At 47.7% G+C, this 15,449-nt stretch overlaps 1 protein-coding gene across 1 annotated transcript in view; it reads left to right on the forward strand.

The window, feature by feature from the left end:
* Window positions 1-5,534: 5,534 nt before the first annotated feature.
* The window catches only part of CTSW (cathepsin W), a 17,526-nt gene continuing 7,611 nt past the window's right edge, over window positions 5,535-15,449 (forward strand). Inside the window, exons 1-7 of the mRNA XM_029286226.1 lie at window positions 5,535-5,614; window positions 6,616-6,729; window positions 10,028-10,167; window positions 10,298-10,394; window positions 11,232-11,312; window positions 12,127-12,246; window positions 13,277-13,341. Coding sequence (XP_029142059.1) covers window positions 5,548-5,614; window positions 6,616-6,729; window positions 10,028-10,167; window positions 10,298-10,394; window positions 11,232-11,312; window positions 12,127-12,246; window positions 13,277-13,341 — 684 coding nt within the window. The 5' untranslated portion in view covers window positions 5,535-5,547. The remainder of the gene's footprint in view (window positions 5,615-6,615; window positions 6,730-10,027; window positions 10,168-10,297; window positions 10,395-11,231; window positions 11,313-12,126; window positions 12,247-13,276; window positions 13,342-15,449) is intronic.

Consider the following 15,449-nt stretch of genomic DNA (forward strand, 5'->3'; position numbering starts at 1 on the left):
TTCTAGAGTCTCAACATCTTTTTTTGTATCGTGGTGACCAGAACTGGACGTAGTATTCCAAGTTTGGCCTCCCCGGTGCATCTTCAGCATTTTACCTTCAATGGCATCAGAGCAATTTTGATATAAAAAGGGAATTTTTCTGGGCATAAGCAGAGTAAAGCGAAAACACACACGTACACACAATCTTGCTCAGAATCCTGTGGGGTTTTTTTTCCCATCTGAGCCAAAGATGTATGGGGGAAAAAATCTTATGTGGTTTATGACCGTTGAATTTATTTATCTACCGATTTTCACCCCCAATCTAACATGTCTCTGTCCAGATCCTTGGAACCATGAGGACTAGAAGCTTCATTTCCTTCCAGAGGGACAGGAGCACAGATTGTTAGCCTGCAGAAGAAGGATCCGTGTGGAATCCTTCATTTCTCTAGGAGTGGCTGGGAATACCGTGAACAAACCATGGCTTATGCAGGTTAGGGAGATGGGAAGAGCGAAGGCACAGATGGGATGCTGTTGGAGTGGCTTAGTCTTGTTAGCCAGACCCTTGTGGTGATGACTGACGGCAGGAGTTGCATCGAACCGAGGGAAGGAAAAGTAGCGTAATTGTGAACTTCTTAGAGAAGGAAAGGAAAGGAAAGGAAAGGAAGGAAGGAAGGAAGGGAAAGAAAGAAAGAAAGAAAGAAAGAAAGAAAGAAAGAAAAAAGAAAGAAAGAAAGAAAGAGGAGAGAGGAAGAAAGAGGGAGGGAGGAAGGAAGGAAGGAAAGGAAGGAGGGGAGGGAAGAAGGAAGGAAAAAAAGAACTGAAGGAGGGAAGGAAGAAAGGAAGGAAGGAAAAGGGAGGGCAGGAGGGAGGAAGGAAAGAAGGAAAGAAAGAAGGAAGGATTGAGGGAGGGAGGGATGGAAGGAAGGAAGGAAAAGAGGAGCGAAATAAAGAAAAGGAGAGATTGGGGAGGGAAGGAAGGAAAAGAGGAAGGAAGGAGGAAGAAAGAGGTCACGTATTTCCCCTTTGGGCCACCTTCTGACCAGCCAAGTCAACGGGCAGCCCGATTCACTTAACAACCGCCCGACTAACTTAACGACATGCGGCGATCCCCTTAACAATGGCGGGAAGAAAGGTCGTAAAACGGGGCCCAAACCCACTTAACCAACGCCCCCCTTCGCGAGGGAAAAATTTGGGCTCCATCGTGGTCGATAAGTCGGGAGCCACCTATCCTTTATTTCTGAAACCGAGAGAGTCAACCTTAGGAAAGAAAGACGGAAGGTCTCTCTTTCTCCTCCTCCTCTTCCTCCTCCCTCGCCCCCCTCCCAGGCCAGACATTCCTCCCAAAGAGAGACCTCTTGTCTCCCAGCTATAAATAGCCCCCCCCCCCAGGTCCGTGGGGAGGAATGTTCCAAGGGGAAAGGAGCTCGGAAAGCCGTGGGGCCATCCATCGCCGGCCAGAGATTAGCTTTTTCACAAACAGCTTCTTCGGCACCTGCGTCCAAGGTCTCCGCATCAAAGTTCTCCAGGCGGTGGGCGCATCGGTGAGCTGCAGCCCAGGGGTGTGTGGGGGGGTCCCCTTTGAAGATAAAAAACCCCCAGCCCTGATTCGGCTGGAGGGCTGGTGGTGCCGGCTCTCCGGCCTTTGATGTTTCGGCACCCGCCCAGGTAGGCATGCCAGCATCTTCCAGTCAAGGCGATGGGCTGTTTACGTGTCTTTAGAAGAGAGAACAAAGCACCACAGGGACGGGAGGGACCTCCGAGGTCTTCTAGTCCAACCCCCTGGCCTTTTTAACCACTCTGCTCAAATGGACGTCCGGTCTATTTTTCTTTTTAAAAAAAAACCAGGGTATGGAGCAGCCACAACTTCTGGAGGCAAGCTGTTCCCCTGGTTAATCGTTCTCACTGTCGGGAAATTGCTCCTTAGTTCTAGGATGAATCTCTCCTTGATTAATTTCCATCTTTTGGGAGAATAGGTTGACCCCCACCCCTCTTCTCTGTGACAGTCCCTCAAATAAGAGAATAATTGAATAACAGACTTGCAAGGGGCCTTGGAGGTCTTCTAGTCTGACCCCCTGCTCCAGGAGGAGACCTCATTCCATTCCGGACAAGCGGCTGTCCAATCTTTTCATAAAAACCTCCGGTGATGGAGCACCCACGATTTCTGGTGGCAGGTTGTTCCGCTGGTTAATTGTCCTCGCTGTCAGGAAGTTTCTCCTTCATTCCAGGTTGCTTCTCTCCTTGACTGGTTTCCATCCGTTGCTTCGTGTCGTGCCTTCTGATGCTTTGGGAAATTGGCTGATCGCCCCTTCTTTCTGGCAGCCCCTCAAATATTGAAACACTGCTATCGTGTCACCCCAAGTCCTTCTCTTCGTTAGACTAGAGTCAGGGTAGGCAACCTTGGCTCTTTTATGAGTCGTGGACTTCAACTTCCAGAATTCCTGAGCCAACATGAGGGAAAGTTTGGCCCCCTCATGACTTGTGGACTTCAACTCCCAGAATTCCCTGAGCCAGCATGGGGGAAAGTTTGGCCCCCTCATGACTTGTGGACTTCAACTCCCAGAATTCCTGAGCCAGCATGGCTCAGCTTGGAAACCTCTCCCTTTCCCCTCAGCATGGCTGGCTCAGGAATTCTGGGAGTTGAAGTCCACAAGTCATAAAAGAGCCAAGGTTGCCTATCCCTATCCTAGGACGAAGATTAAGAGCAGGGGTCTTCAAACTTGGCTCTTTTATGACTCCTGGACTTCAACTCCCAGAATTCCTGAGCCAGCCACGCTGAGGGGAAAGGGAGAGGTTTCCAAGCTGAGCCATGCTGGCTGAGGAATTCTGGCAGTTGAAGTCCACCAGTCATAAAAGAGCCAAGGTTGCCTACCCCTGGACTAGTCTATGCAACATGTCCTGGATGACTGGATGAATCTTCATCGACGTATTGCAATGCACTTTGAGGAAGAGAGACCCCCGAGGTTGATGTAGCAGGAATTAGTAATTCCAACAACCTTTTGCCAACTGGCTTGCTCTAACTGATGAAGCTGCTAGTACCACTTTACAAAGCCTTGGTAAAGACCACACTTGGAACACTGCATCCAGTTCTAGTCACCACAATGCAAAAAAGATGTTGAGAGTCTGGAAAGAGTGCAGAGAAGAGCAGCAAAGATGATCAGGGGGCTGGAGGCTAACACATAAAGAACGGTTGCAGGAATTGGGTCTGTCTAATTTAATGAAGAGAAGGACGAGGGGGGACATGATAGCAGTGTTCCAGTATCTCAGGGGCTGCCCCAAAGAAAAGGGGGTTAAGCTATTCTCCAGAGCATCTCAAGGCAGGACAAGAAGCAACAGATGGAAACTAATCCAGGAGAGAAGCAACCTAGAACTAAGGAGAAACTTCCTGACAGTGAGAACAATTAACCAGTGGAACAACCTGCCTCCAGAAATTGTGAATGCTCCAACACTGGAAGTTTTTAAGAAAAAACCGGGCAACCATTTGTCTGAAATGGTATAGGATTTCCTGCTGGAGCAGGGGGTTGGACTAGATGACCTCCGAGGTCCCTTCCAGCTCTGTTATTCTATGTTCTATGGATGAGCAGCGAAACGCCTCAAACTAATAACAAAAATTAATTCCAGTTGCAAAGACTCAACTTTCAGACAGCTAAAACCTTCACCGACATTTGTTAGAGACATTTTTTTTTATTGTTCATGCTCCGTTATATTTATTTAGCCATGGCTGCAAAAGTTCCAAAAACTTTTTAAAAAGAGGAAGAGAAGCAGGCTGAGGTGCTTTTGAGAGCGAGGGCTAAAATTCACACCTCGCCTTCCTGTCGTTGCGGGTTTCCCCTCCACGCTCCCCCCCCCAGTCTTCATCTTTCTTTCCATCTCTTGTCAATACTTCCACAACGAAGCCAGATGCAACAAGACAGACCCACAATGTGGCTGGCCAACCTCGCGGCTTGCTTGACGCTATGGGCCTCATGGATGTCTGCCCTTCATGCCAACTTTACCCATCCTTCAGAGCCAGGCATGGTGAGGAGAGCCCCATAGGGGAAGGGGATGAGGGTGGTCAAAAAGAGGGAGTAAAATGGCTGTAATTTAGTGTTTTTTTCCCCCTTCTCTGGCCACCATTGCAACTTGCCTTTTAATAACAGCTTAATTATTTTGCTGTGCAGAAAATAATAGAATAAGAGAAGAGTTGGAAGGGACCTTGGAGGTCTTCTAGTCCAACCCCCTGCTCAGGCAGGAAATCCTATACCATTTCAGACAAATGGCTGTCCAGTCTCTTCTTAAAAACTTCCAGTGTTGGAGCATTCGCCGCTTCTGGAGGCAGGCTGTTCCACTGGTTAATTGTTCTCACTATTAGAAAAAATTCTCCTTAATTCTAGATTGCTTCTCTCCTTGACTAGTTTCCATCCGTTGCTTCTTGTCCTGCCTTCTGGCGCTTTGGAGACTAGGTTGATCTCTTCTTCTCTGGGACAGCCCTTCAAATATTGGGAAAAGCTATCATCTCACCCATCCTTCTCTTCCTTAGGCTAAAAAAACGCCTAGGAGAGAAGCAACCTGGAACTAAGGAGAAACTTCCTGACAGTTAGAACAATTAGCCAGTGGAACAACCCGCCTCCAGAAGCGGTGAATGCTCCGACACTGGAAGTTTTTAAGAAGAGACTGGACAGCCATTTGTCCCAAATGGTATAGGGTTTCCTGCCTGAGCAGGGGGTTGGACTAGATGACCTCCAAGGTCCCTTCCAACTTTTTATTATTATTATTATTATTATTATTATTATTATTATTATTATTATTATTATTATTAATTAGCTATTCATCATATGGTTTAGCCTCCAGTCCCCTAACAGAATAACAGAAGATTTGGAAGGGACCTTGGAGGTCTTCTAGTCTAACCCCCTACTTGGGCAGGAGACCCTAGACCATTCCAGACAAATGGCTGCCCAATCTCTTCTTAAAAACCTCCAATGTTGAAGCACCCACAACTTCTGGAGGCAGGTTGTTCCACTGGTTAATTGTTCTCCCTGTCGGGAAATTTCCCCTTAGTGTTAGTTCTAAATCTCTCTTGGATCCCCAGATGTGTTTGACAGATTATCGGTGTTTTAATTTTCTCCTGAGCTTTCGGGTGATTCTCCCTAGTATCGGAGGAGAGGAATTATTGTTGGTTTTATTTTCAGATTGGAAAATGTAGGCTGCTAACCAGTCAGTAGAATGATGGAGAATGCCGTTGGGTTTCCAGGGGTAAATCAGCTGCAGAGAAAAATCTAAAATCTAAAAGGAATTCTTGAGCAGCCTGAGAATAAAGTAGAAAAACAGAAGCCTCTCTGGCCCAGGAGAGAAATATTGCGGGATTTGCAAGACAGGGTTTGCATTCAACCGATGTTACTTCATTGTAGGATGACACCTTCCACATCTTTCTCCCTAATCTTTTTCTCTAATTTCCCCAGAAATATAAAAGAGAGCTGTGGCAGCACTGCATTTGCAGAAAACAAAAATCAGGCTGCGAAAGGAGATATTTTTTCTTTGCAATGTTTTTATTCTGACGTGGGCTAGCACTTTATGTTTTATATTTTAATCCAGATGGAGCTGACCCAGAGGTTCCAGGATTTCATGGTGAAATTCAACAAGACCTACAACAGCCGAGAAGGTAAGCAATACATACTAATTTCCACTTCTCCGTCTGTACCCCGGATCTTAAAACTAGCCCAATAAAGGGGGTTCTGATAAATCTATAGAAGAGGTTGAATCTAGCCATGTTCTTAGCATGGGTGAGGCAGTGGCCACGGCTTGAATAAGAAGAGAAGCAGAACTGAGCCCATCGAGGTAAGTATGTCAACTTGGAGTCCTCTAGAACCACGTGCCTCTCCATCATGGCAGATGGAAGTTGCGTGAATTTCAGCTCCCAGAATTTCCTAGCCGAACTGCTGGCTGGGGGATTCTGGGAGTTGAAGTCCACCCCTCTTAAAGCATGCTGGCTGGGGATTTCTGGGAGTTGAAGTCCACCCCTCTTAAAGCATGCTGGCTAGGGATTTCTGGGAGTTGACGTTCACCCTCTTAAAGCATGTTGGCTGGGGGATTCTGGGAGTTGAAGTCCTCCCCTCTTAAAGCATGCTGGCTAGGGGATTCTGGGAGTTGAAGTCCACCCCTCTTAAAGCATGTGGGCTGGGGGATTCTGGGAGATGAAGTCCACCCATATCAAAGCATGCTGGCTGGAAAATCCTGGGAGTTGAAGTCCACCCCTCTTAAAGCACATTGGCTGGGGGATTCTGGGAATTGAAGCCCACCCATCTTAAAGCTGCCAAGTTTGAAAAACACGGCTCTAAAAGTATCAAATTTCAACTGTGTTAATTGTCATCTGTCCAGCTGCCAATGAGAAGCACTTCTGTGCATCCCGTGAGCTAATATAAAATTATTTGGACTCCTGGGGGGGGGGGTAATCACCAGGGACACTAAAAGGATTTGGCTGCAAGACTTTGCAATTCCTGCTTTCTGGAACAGTTTTCTGACTTCCCAGCCTAAAAATACTAAAACACAGCTCCCCAGGGAGCAGAAAAGCACACAAACCAGGGTCTAATATCAGCTAAACACACACACATTTGTAACTAAGTGGGGTTTTCTGCTCCCTGCCCCTTTGATTTCTTGCCCTAGAGATGATGTACCGCCTCAAGGTCTTCGCACAGAACATGGAAATCAGCCAAGTCTTGCAGGACACCGAGTTGGGGACCGCACAATATGGGATCACCCCTTTCAGTGATGTGACAGGTAACACAAAAGGGGAAACGAAACCTTTGATCGATGGGGGTGATGAAGCTACAAGCCAGGATGCAGAATAACAGAATACAAGTAATCCTCAACTTACAGCCGTTCACAATTAATCCGTGGAACAGCTTTATGGGTGCACCAACACCTGGAGCTTTGAAGAAGAGACTGGACGGCCACTTGTCAGAAAGGGTCTAGGGTCTCCTGCTTGAGCAGGGGGTTGGACTAGAAGACCTCCAAAGGTCCCTTCCAGCCCTAGGATTCTATGAAATGGCGATGGGGAGGCAGGGCCCGAGAATCGGAAGGGAGGGGGGCATTCCCACCGAAGCAGCCAGCAGCCCTGTTTCCTTCGGTAAGTGAAATGCGTCGGGTAAACCGCGCAGCCCCCGTTTGCAAATTGGAAAGTGTGGATGCTGAGAGCGTGTGCAAGCAAAGACCCCAACTTGGCTTCGTGGTGAGCTGAGTGTTCCCGTCCTCGGCAGGTGGGCGGGCCGTCGTGCCGCTGTGGCAAGCAGGATGTTTAGAGACGAGCCTACCACAGGACCCAAGCTCGGTGCAAGGTCTAACCAACCGAGTTTCAGCCTTGTTGCATCAACAAGAATTGGAAGGGACCTTGTAGGTCATCTAGTCCAACCCCTTGCTCAAGCAGGAGACCCTATACCAATTCAAACAAATGGCTGTCCAGTCTCTTCTTAAAAACATCCAGTGTTGGAGCATTCACCGCTTCTGGAGGCGGGTTGTTCCACTGGTTAATTGTTCCAACTGTCAGGAAAATTTCTCCTTAGTTCCAGGTTGCTTCTCTCCTCGACGAGTTTCCATCCGTTGCTTCTTGTCCTGCCTTCAGGGGCTTTGGAGAATAGGTTGACACACCCCCCTTTGACCTCAAATAAGCAACAGATGTAAACTAATTTTTGTCGTTAAGTGAAACATTTGCTGGGTTTTGCCCCATTTTACAGCTGTTAAGCGAATCCCTGCAGTTGATAAGTTAATAACCCGGTTGTGAAGTGAAACTGGCTTTTCCCCATTGACTTCGCTGGTCAGAAGGTCGCAAAAGGCGATCGCGTGACCCCGGGACGCTGCAACGCGCCCTCAAGACTTGGTTGTTTCAGCGGGCAGGACTGGCCTAGGGGTATTTTAAATTGGTTTTAACTAAATTTTAGTAGAAGCGGCCTATTTAAATATTTATTTTTAATTATTCTCTTAAATTTTGTATTTTGTATTTGTATCAAATTGTTTTTAAAGTGGCTGTAAGCCGCCCTGAGTCCTCCGGGAGAAGGGCGGGGTATAAATATAATAAATCAATCAATCAATTAAATCAATCAATCAACGGTCGTTAAGTATGAACCAGCTGCCGAGCATCTGAGTTTGGATCGCACGCTCACAGGACTGCCACAAAGATTGTTGCTCTGAAAAAAACGGTCACAAGTCACATTTTTTCAGCGCCGCCGTAGCTTTGAACCGCCAACAAATGAACGTTGTAAGTCGAGGACCACCTGCAAGTCCTCTTGTGAAGAGACAGCAGACAGATTACAGGGAGCCCACAAGTTACCAACATTGATTGCGCTGAGCCTAAACCTAGCTAACGTGCCTCGAATCAGCCACAATGAGTGTGTGCCTCACAAGGTACACACAGCCTGGAGTTTTGATTTACAAATGCAGCTGGTTGCACCAAGCAAAGCCACCTTAACTCGGATCTAGCCTTTGCGTTTTATTTTCCTTTTTTGGGGGACTGAGTGCATCCAAAGTAACTCGGTTTGTAATCCTGGCTAAGCCCAGGCTTGAGGTGGCCCAGCTCGGAAAATGTCCTGAGCTAAACTGAAACAGCGTTTGCGGCGGTCAGATATGTTGTGGGAAGCTGCTGTTATCTCGGCGGCTGGCAGGAAACAGTTTAGGAGTGTCGCTTGCACAATCGGTCTTTTGTTTGGGCACGGCAAGTGTTGTGGGTTTAAGCGGCGGGTGTGTTATTCGCCCTGGTTGAAGGGATGGGCTGGAGGTGGGGGGGGAGCAATTTGGCTGGCACAAAACTGGGTGGAAATACCGAGCAAATGGTCAAAGAAAGTTGAATTCACCACCCTGGGGGGATTTTTGCCCGAGTCTCGCAAGGCTATCGAGCAGAATCAAAAGATCTGGCTTTAATTCGTGTCTTTTTCCTCACTCCTGTTTTTGTGAAGGTACACAACCCCCAAGGCCAGCCAAAGGAACTTGGCAGCAGAGGCTAAAAATTCCACAGGGACATCTCCCGCTTTGGGAGAGTAAAAATAGAAAAATTAATAAAAAAGCAGGCAGGCGGGTCAGCTCTCCTTGGTCTGTTTTAAATGTTTGACCGGGGTTGTTTTAACTGCCGAAGGGCGGGCAGGCAGGCAGCAGGCCAACCGGGAATGCCTTCAGCATCAACCCAAAGGGTCCTTGACTTACGACCGTTTGTTTAGTGGGTGCCGATTGCTGGCAGAGAGGTGCTTTAATTTAAATTTAATGCCGCAACAGGCAGACAGATTTAACCATGGTTTCAGTTGGGAAAATGGGAGCATGCTAGACTGGGCCAAGTCCGAAAATGCCTGGGCATTTCCTAAAACCTGGCCCTCTGACCAATCGGCCGTCCACAGACACGTACACATTAACAACACCTGTAGAGTACGCAACAGGGACAATCAACCAGCCCCAAAGAGAAGAAGACTCCAGCATCTTTTCACCAGTAGCCAGGACCCAGATCAGCCTACATTAGCTCCAAGGTCAACTTCAGACCAACGATCAAGTAATTCAATGGCCCAGTCAAGAAACTGCCACACAGCCATTAGTGAACAGCCCAACCAAAGAATCCCTCAGACCGCTTCAACTCACCCAGATAGACAAGACACCAGAATATAAACTAACGGCAAATTGCACTCCTTACTAAGCACTGATGATGTTCCCTAGTTGGGTCATGAAACGTCTGCAAGAAAACAGCCAAGCTCAGAGAGCACCCAGGAGCCCTCAATCCTCATCCTCCTCCTCCTCTCCACAAACCCCATTTCCTTCCAGCACTGATGAAATTACCTAGTTGGGTCATGAAATGTCTGCAAAAAAACAGCCAAGGTCAGAGAGCACCCAGGAGCCCACAGTTGTCGTCATCATCGTCCTCCTCCTCCTCCTCCTCTCCACAAACCCCATTCCCTTCTAGCACTGATGATGTTCCCTAGTTGGGTCATGAAACGTCTGCCAGAAAACAGCCAAGCTCAGAGAGCACCCAGGAGCCCTCATTCCGACCCTGGGCTACGAAGATTCCCCTTCATTGAACGTAACGTATGTTTTCTTCCCTACGCAGAAAGCGAGTTTGCTACGAGGTTTGGCAACCCCGTCTTGCGGGCTGCGCCTTTTGCGCCAACGCAACGACACCGCAGCTCCTCGACGGCCTCCAGATCCTGCGACTGGAGAAAGGCGGCGGTGTCCGCCGTGAAGGACCAGGTGAGTGTGGACAGACAAAGCGGCCAGGCTACCTTCTGCAACCACGACAGCCGTAGGAGAGCACAGCCGTGGTTAGAAATGGGAGGAGCCAGGCCAGATCCTAGTTTAACGTTTCCAATCTCTTTCCTAGGGAAAATGCAGATCCTGCTGGGCCTTTGCAGCCGTGTCCAACATAGAGGCCTTGTGGAAGATTCACCGAAATATTAACCACAGCCTCTCGGTACAAGGTAGGTCAGATGACGAAAAACGGGGAAGGTAGGGGAGAAAGACAATGTTTTTCGACCTGGGTAACTTTTAAGTTGGGTGGACTTCAACTCCCAGGAGTCCGTGTTGGCTGGGGAATTCTGGGAATTGAAGTCCACCCATCTTAATGGATGCTGGCTGGGGAATTCTGGAAGTTGAAATCCACCGTTTAAAGCATGCTAGCTGGGGAAATCTGGGAGTTGAAGTCCACGCATTTTAAATTATGCTAGCTGGGGGATTCTGGGAGTTGAAGTCCACGCATTTTAAATTATGCTAGCTGGGGGATTCTGGGAGTTGAAGTCCACCCATCTTAAAGCATGCTGGCTGGGGAATGCTGGGAGTTGAAGTCCATCCCTCTTAAGGCATGCTGGCTGGGGGATTCTGGAAGTTGAAGTCCATCCCTCTTAAAGCATGCTGGGTGGGGAATCCTGGGAGTTGAAGTCCATCCCTCTTAAGGCATGCTGGCTGGGGGATTCTGGGAGTTGAAGTCCATCCCTCTTAAGGCATGCTGGCTGGGGGATTCTGGGAATTGAAGTCCATCCCTCTTAAGGCATGATGGCTGGGGAATTCTGGGAGTTGAAATCCACCCATCTTCAAGCATGCTGGCTGGGGAATTCTGGGAGTTGAAGTCCACCCATCTTAAAGTTGTCAAGGTTGAGAAACGCTGGGTAGTTCTCGCAATGGTGAAGCACGGTGTTCTGAAAATTCAGATTGGGGAGTGGGGACGGGCTGGATGGTACAGACTAATTGGGAACCAGGGGAAGGCAAGTGTCTTCCATCACTATCTGAGAATCTTCTTCGAAATAATCTTTTTTTTCTAGAACTCGTTGACTGCACATATCCTTCCAGAGGCTGTCTAGGTGGCTACGTCTGGGACGCGTTTCAGTTTGTCATCAACAACAGTACGTAGACAGCCCAGTTTGTTGCGTTCTTTTGCGGCAGCATGTACGTGTGTTCACACAACTGTTCCCCCTCATTGGACTCTGGGCTGTGACGGCTCAACCCATGTTGGAGCCTCACAACAACCCAACAAGATGGGCTCTGTGTGAATAGGTGGGTGAATTGAACCTGGAGGCAGCGATAAGAAAATAACGTAGTTGGAAGGGACCTTGGAGGTCATCTAGTCCAACCCCCTGCTCAGGCAGGAAACCCTATAGTACCATTTCGGACAAATGGTTGTCCAGTCTCTTCTTTAAAACTTCCAGTGTTGGAGCATTCACCGCTTCTGGAGGCAGGTTGTTCCACTGGTTAATTGTTCTCACTGTCAGGAAGTTTCTCCTTAGTTCTAGGTTGCTTCTCTCCTTGCTTAGTCTCCACCCGTTGCTTCTTGTCCTGCCTTCCGGCGCTTTGGAGAATAGCTTGACTCCCTCTTCTTTGGGGCAGCCCCTGAGATATTGGAACACTGCTATCATGTCCCCCCTCGTCCTTCTTTTCGTTAAAGTAGACATCCCCAATTCCTGCAACCACATCTGTTGTTTGATGGAACAGCTCGGCTTGCTTGTAGTAACAACTGAGGGCTGTTTTTTGTGCAGCAGCAAACTCAGTTTGGTTAGTGAACTATCTGCGTAGTCGTTAAAACAGTTTCAAAGCAGGGGACTGTTATTTAACTGCCGATGTTAGGAAAAATCCAAAATAATAACGGTGATAAAACTTGGGCTTTTAGAAAAGTCTCGCTCATCTACCCCTTTCGTGGACCATCCTCTGCTTCTTTTCTAGCTGGATTATCATCAAGCAAGCTTTACCCCTACATAGGGAAAAACCAGCGCTGCCAGAAATACAAGGGGCGAAAACTAACCAAGATTGATGGTTACAGCATCCTTCCAAGGGATGAGAGATGTAAGTCTTTGGCAAAGGGCTGGATTGAGACTTCTGAATTATAAGGATCTTGGAGGCACCGGAAAAATTAAGCAGGTTTGCTAAAGATAAAAAACTTTCTGCAGATGAAAAAATTGGGGCGAGAATACAAACATTTATCTGCAAGTCTCTTTTACAGGTTTAACAAATTTTTACACGTTTAAACTCGGATTGCATTGATATGATGCCAAGCCAACAAACAACATGATGGCTTAATACAGGTAGTCACTGACGTACAATCCTTCGTTTAGTGACTGTTCAAAGTTAACAATGGTGCTGAAAACAGTGATTTACAATCGATCCTTGCATTTACAACTGTTACAGCGTTCCCACGGTCACGTGATCAAAATTCGGATGGCTGCAGCGTCCTGTGGTCATTTGATCGCCATTTGGGACCTTCCCAGGGGGCTTCTGATCAGCAAAGTTAAGGGGGGGGAGCCTGACTCACTTAACAGCAGTATGATTCACTTAACAACCACGGTGATTTGCTTATCCACCTTGGCAAAGAGGCCAAATTTGGTGTGACTCACTTTAAAACCGCGAATGGACATGGCAAACCACAACTGGCCCCAAATTTATGTGGCTAACTTTTGTTAAGTGAGTTTTGCCCCATTTTACCACTTTTCTTGCCTTAGTTGTTAAGTGAATCATTGCAGCTGCTAAGCTGGTCACCCAGTTGTTAAGTGAATCCCACTGCTTGTCGGAAGGTGGCAAAAGTCGATCACGTGACCCCGGGATACGGCAAACCATCATCAATATGGACCGGTTGCCGAGGGTCTGAATTTGGATCACGCGACTATAGGGATGCTGCAACGGCGGTGTGAAAAATGGCCCGTAAGTCCCTTTTTTCGGTGCCGTTGTAATTTGGAACGGACACTAAACGGACTGTGGCAAGTCGAGGGCTGCCTGTATTCGGGAGGGGAAATGAATTTAGCTCCCTAAATCCTGACTTTGCTCTCCTAGATTTTGCTTGTCCGAGCTTCGGTGTTAATTTGTGCTGCTTTTCTCCCAGATATTGCTAATATTGTGGCCACTCAAGGTCCCGTAACAGCTCTCATGAACCTCAAAGTCATTCAGGTGAGTGCCAGGTAACATTCTGGTGGAGAAGGAAGGGGAGAAAGAAACTTTTTTTGTTAGCTGGGTTCTTTTGTGGCTGAATTTTCCCAGCCTCCTAACCTCCCAAAGATGCTTTTTTAACGAGGTGACTGGACTTTCTTGTTTTTCTCTGAAGACGTTTCGCTTCCCGTCCAAGAAGCTTCATCAGCTCTGACTGGATGGTGAGGAATGGAAGAATTTATACTCCTTGCAGACAGCTGGTCGTTTGCCTTCTTTTAGAGCAGGGGCCTTCAAACCTGGCCTTTTTATGACTTGTGGACTTCAACTCCCAGAATTCCTCAGCCAGGCACATGTGCCTGGCTGAGGAATTCTGGGAGTTGAAGTCCACAAGTCATAAAAGGGCCAGGTTTGAAGGCCCCTGTTTTAGAGGGTCGTTGAGGCCACTTGGAGATTTACCCGTGTCCTCAGGGTTTACCTTAGTGGTGCAAATGGGTGTGGATCCTTCTTGGAACTGCTGAAAGGACTGTGTTCCACACCCGTTTGCACCACTCAGGCGACCCTGAGGACACGGGTAAACCTCCAAGTGGCCTCAACGACTCTCTAAAAGAATGCAAATGACCAGCTCTCTGTAAGAAGTATAAATCCTTTCACTCCCCACCATCCAGTCAGAGCAGAAGAAGCTTCTTGGATGAGAAACGAAACGAAAAACAAGAAAGTCCAGTTGCCTCATGAAAAAGCATCTTTGGGACAACCAGGAATTGGAGGACCGAGAATCTCCATAGACCTACAGCCTCCTAACCTGGATTAATCTGAACTCAGGTCAGTTCCAGTATGTATGTGTGGCTTAGTACCTTGACTTCACACAATGTTCGGGCAATCCAGGATGGAGCTGTTGTATGCCAAAGAAATTCACCGGGTGACTTTGAGGCCAGGCAATTTTTTTTTCTCTGCCTGGCCTTCTTCACAGGGCTGTTGTTATAGGCGTCCAAGGAAGGAGAGCCCCTTGTGTCTTTGGAGGGAAATAGCCTAAGAAAGAAATAGAGGCAGTCCTTGAATTACAACGGTTCATTTAACGAACGTTCAAAGCTACAACGGCACTGGGGGGGGGGGGAAAGACAATTTTTCACACTTGCGATCAAAAGCGATCAAAAATCAAACGCTTGGCCACTGACTCCTATTTATGACGGTCGCAACGTCCTACGGCCACGGGATCCCCTTTTGCCACCTTCCGACGAGTCCGTAGGGAAGCCAGATTCACTTAACAACGGTGTTACTCGCTTAACGACTGCAGGGGTTCGCTTAACAGCCAAGTGGCAAGAAAGGTCGTTAAGATGAGGCAACATTTACTTAACAGCCGTTTTGCTTAGCAACGGAAATTTGAGGCTCCCTTGTGGTCGTAAGTCAAGGACTACCCGTTTTGCACAAACCTAGGCTTAAGTTTGTGGCTCGCCGTTATGAAAACGCAGAAAAACGGGTCAACCCACCGAGGGTACGTGTGAATGTGGCCCCCCTGGAGCAGGTTCCAGAAAGGATGATTCAGAGAAGCAGAGACCTAGAGAGGTGACCGGAGTTTAACCACCATCCCTCTATGGCTAATCGTGGTCTGTTTGGATTCTCTCTGTGCGGCAGCATTACAAAAAAGGCATCATCCAGAGGGCCAAGGTGAGCTGTGATCCCAACTGGTTTGACCACGCGGTCCTTATTGTTGGCTTCGGTGAAGGTAAGCCATGTTTCCTTGGCTATTGGGGCCCACTGGATCCTGGCTTAATTCTCCATTCAGCCCTTGGGGGATGGGGGGGCGCATCCCACCAGTTTTGAGATGGGAATCATAACCCCAGTTTGAAGGCCGTTGGGTTGTTTACCTGAGGCAGTTAAGGCTTGCAATCGCCCAAGGTCCTAAATTTGGAGTTTTAACCAGACTTAGTCTATATTATGTTTATGTTTATTATATTTATATCCCGCCCTTCTCCTTGCGGACTCAGGGCGGCTAACAACCAGATAAAACAACTACAAAATACGAAATACTACAGTTAAAAACATAATTAAAAGACAAATATTAACAATTGGCCTAAGTAATTTAAAATTATTTTAAAACCCCCGCTAAAAATTTCCCCTAGGCCAGTCCTGCA

Source organism: Protobothrops mucrosquamatus, unplaced genomic scaffold (assembly GCF_001527695.2).
Source record: "Protobothrops mucrosquamatus isolate PMUCROS unplaced genomic scaffold, P.Mucros_1.0 scaffold3146, whole genome shotgun sequence".
In the NCBI taxonomy this organism is placed as follows: domain Eukaryota; kingdom Metazoa; phylum Chordata; class Lepidosauria; order Squamata; family Viperidae; genus Protobothrops; species Protobothrops mucrosquamatus.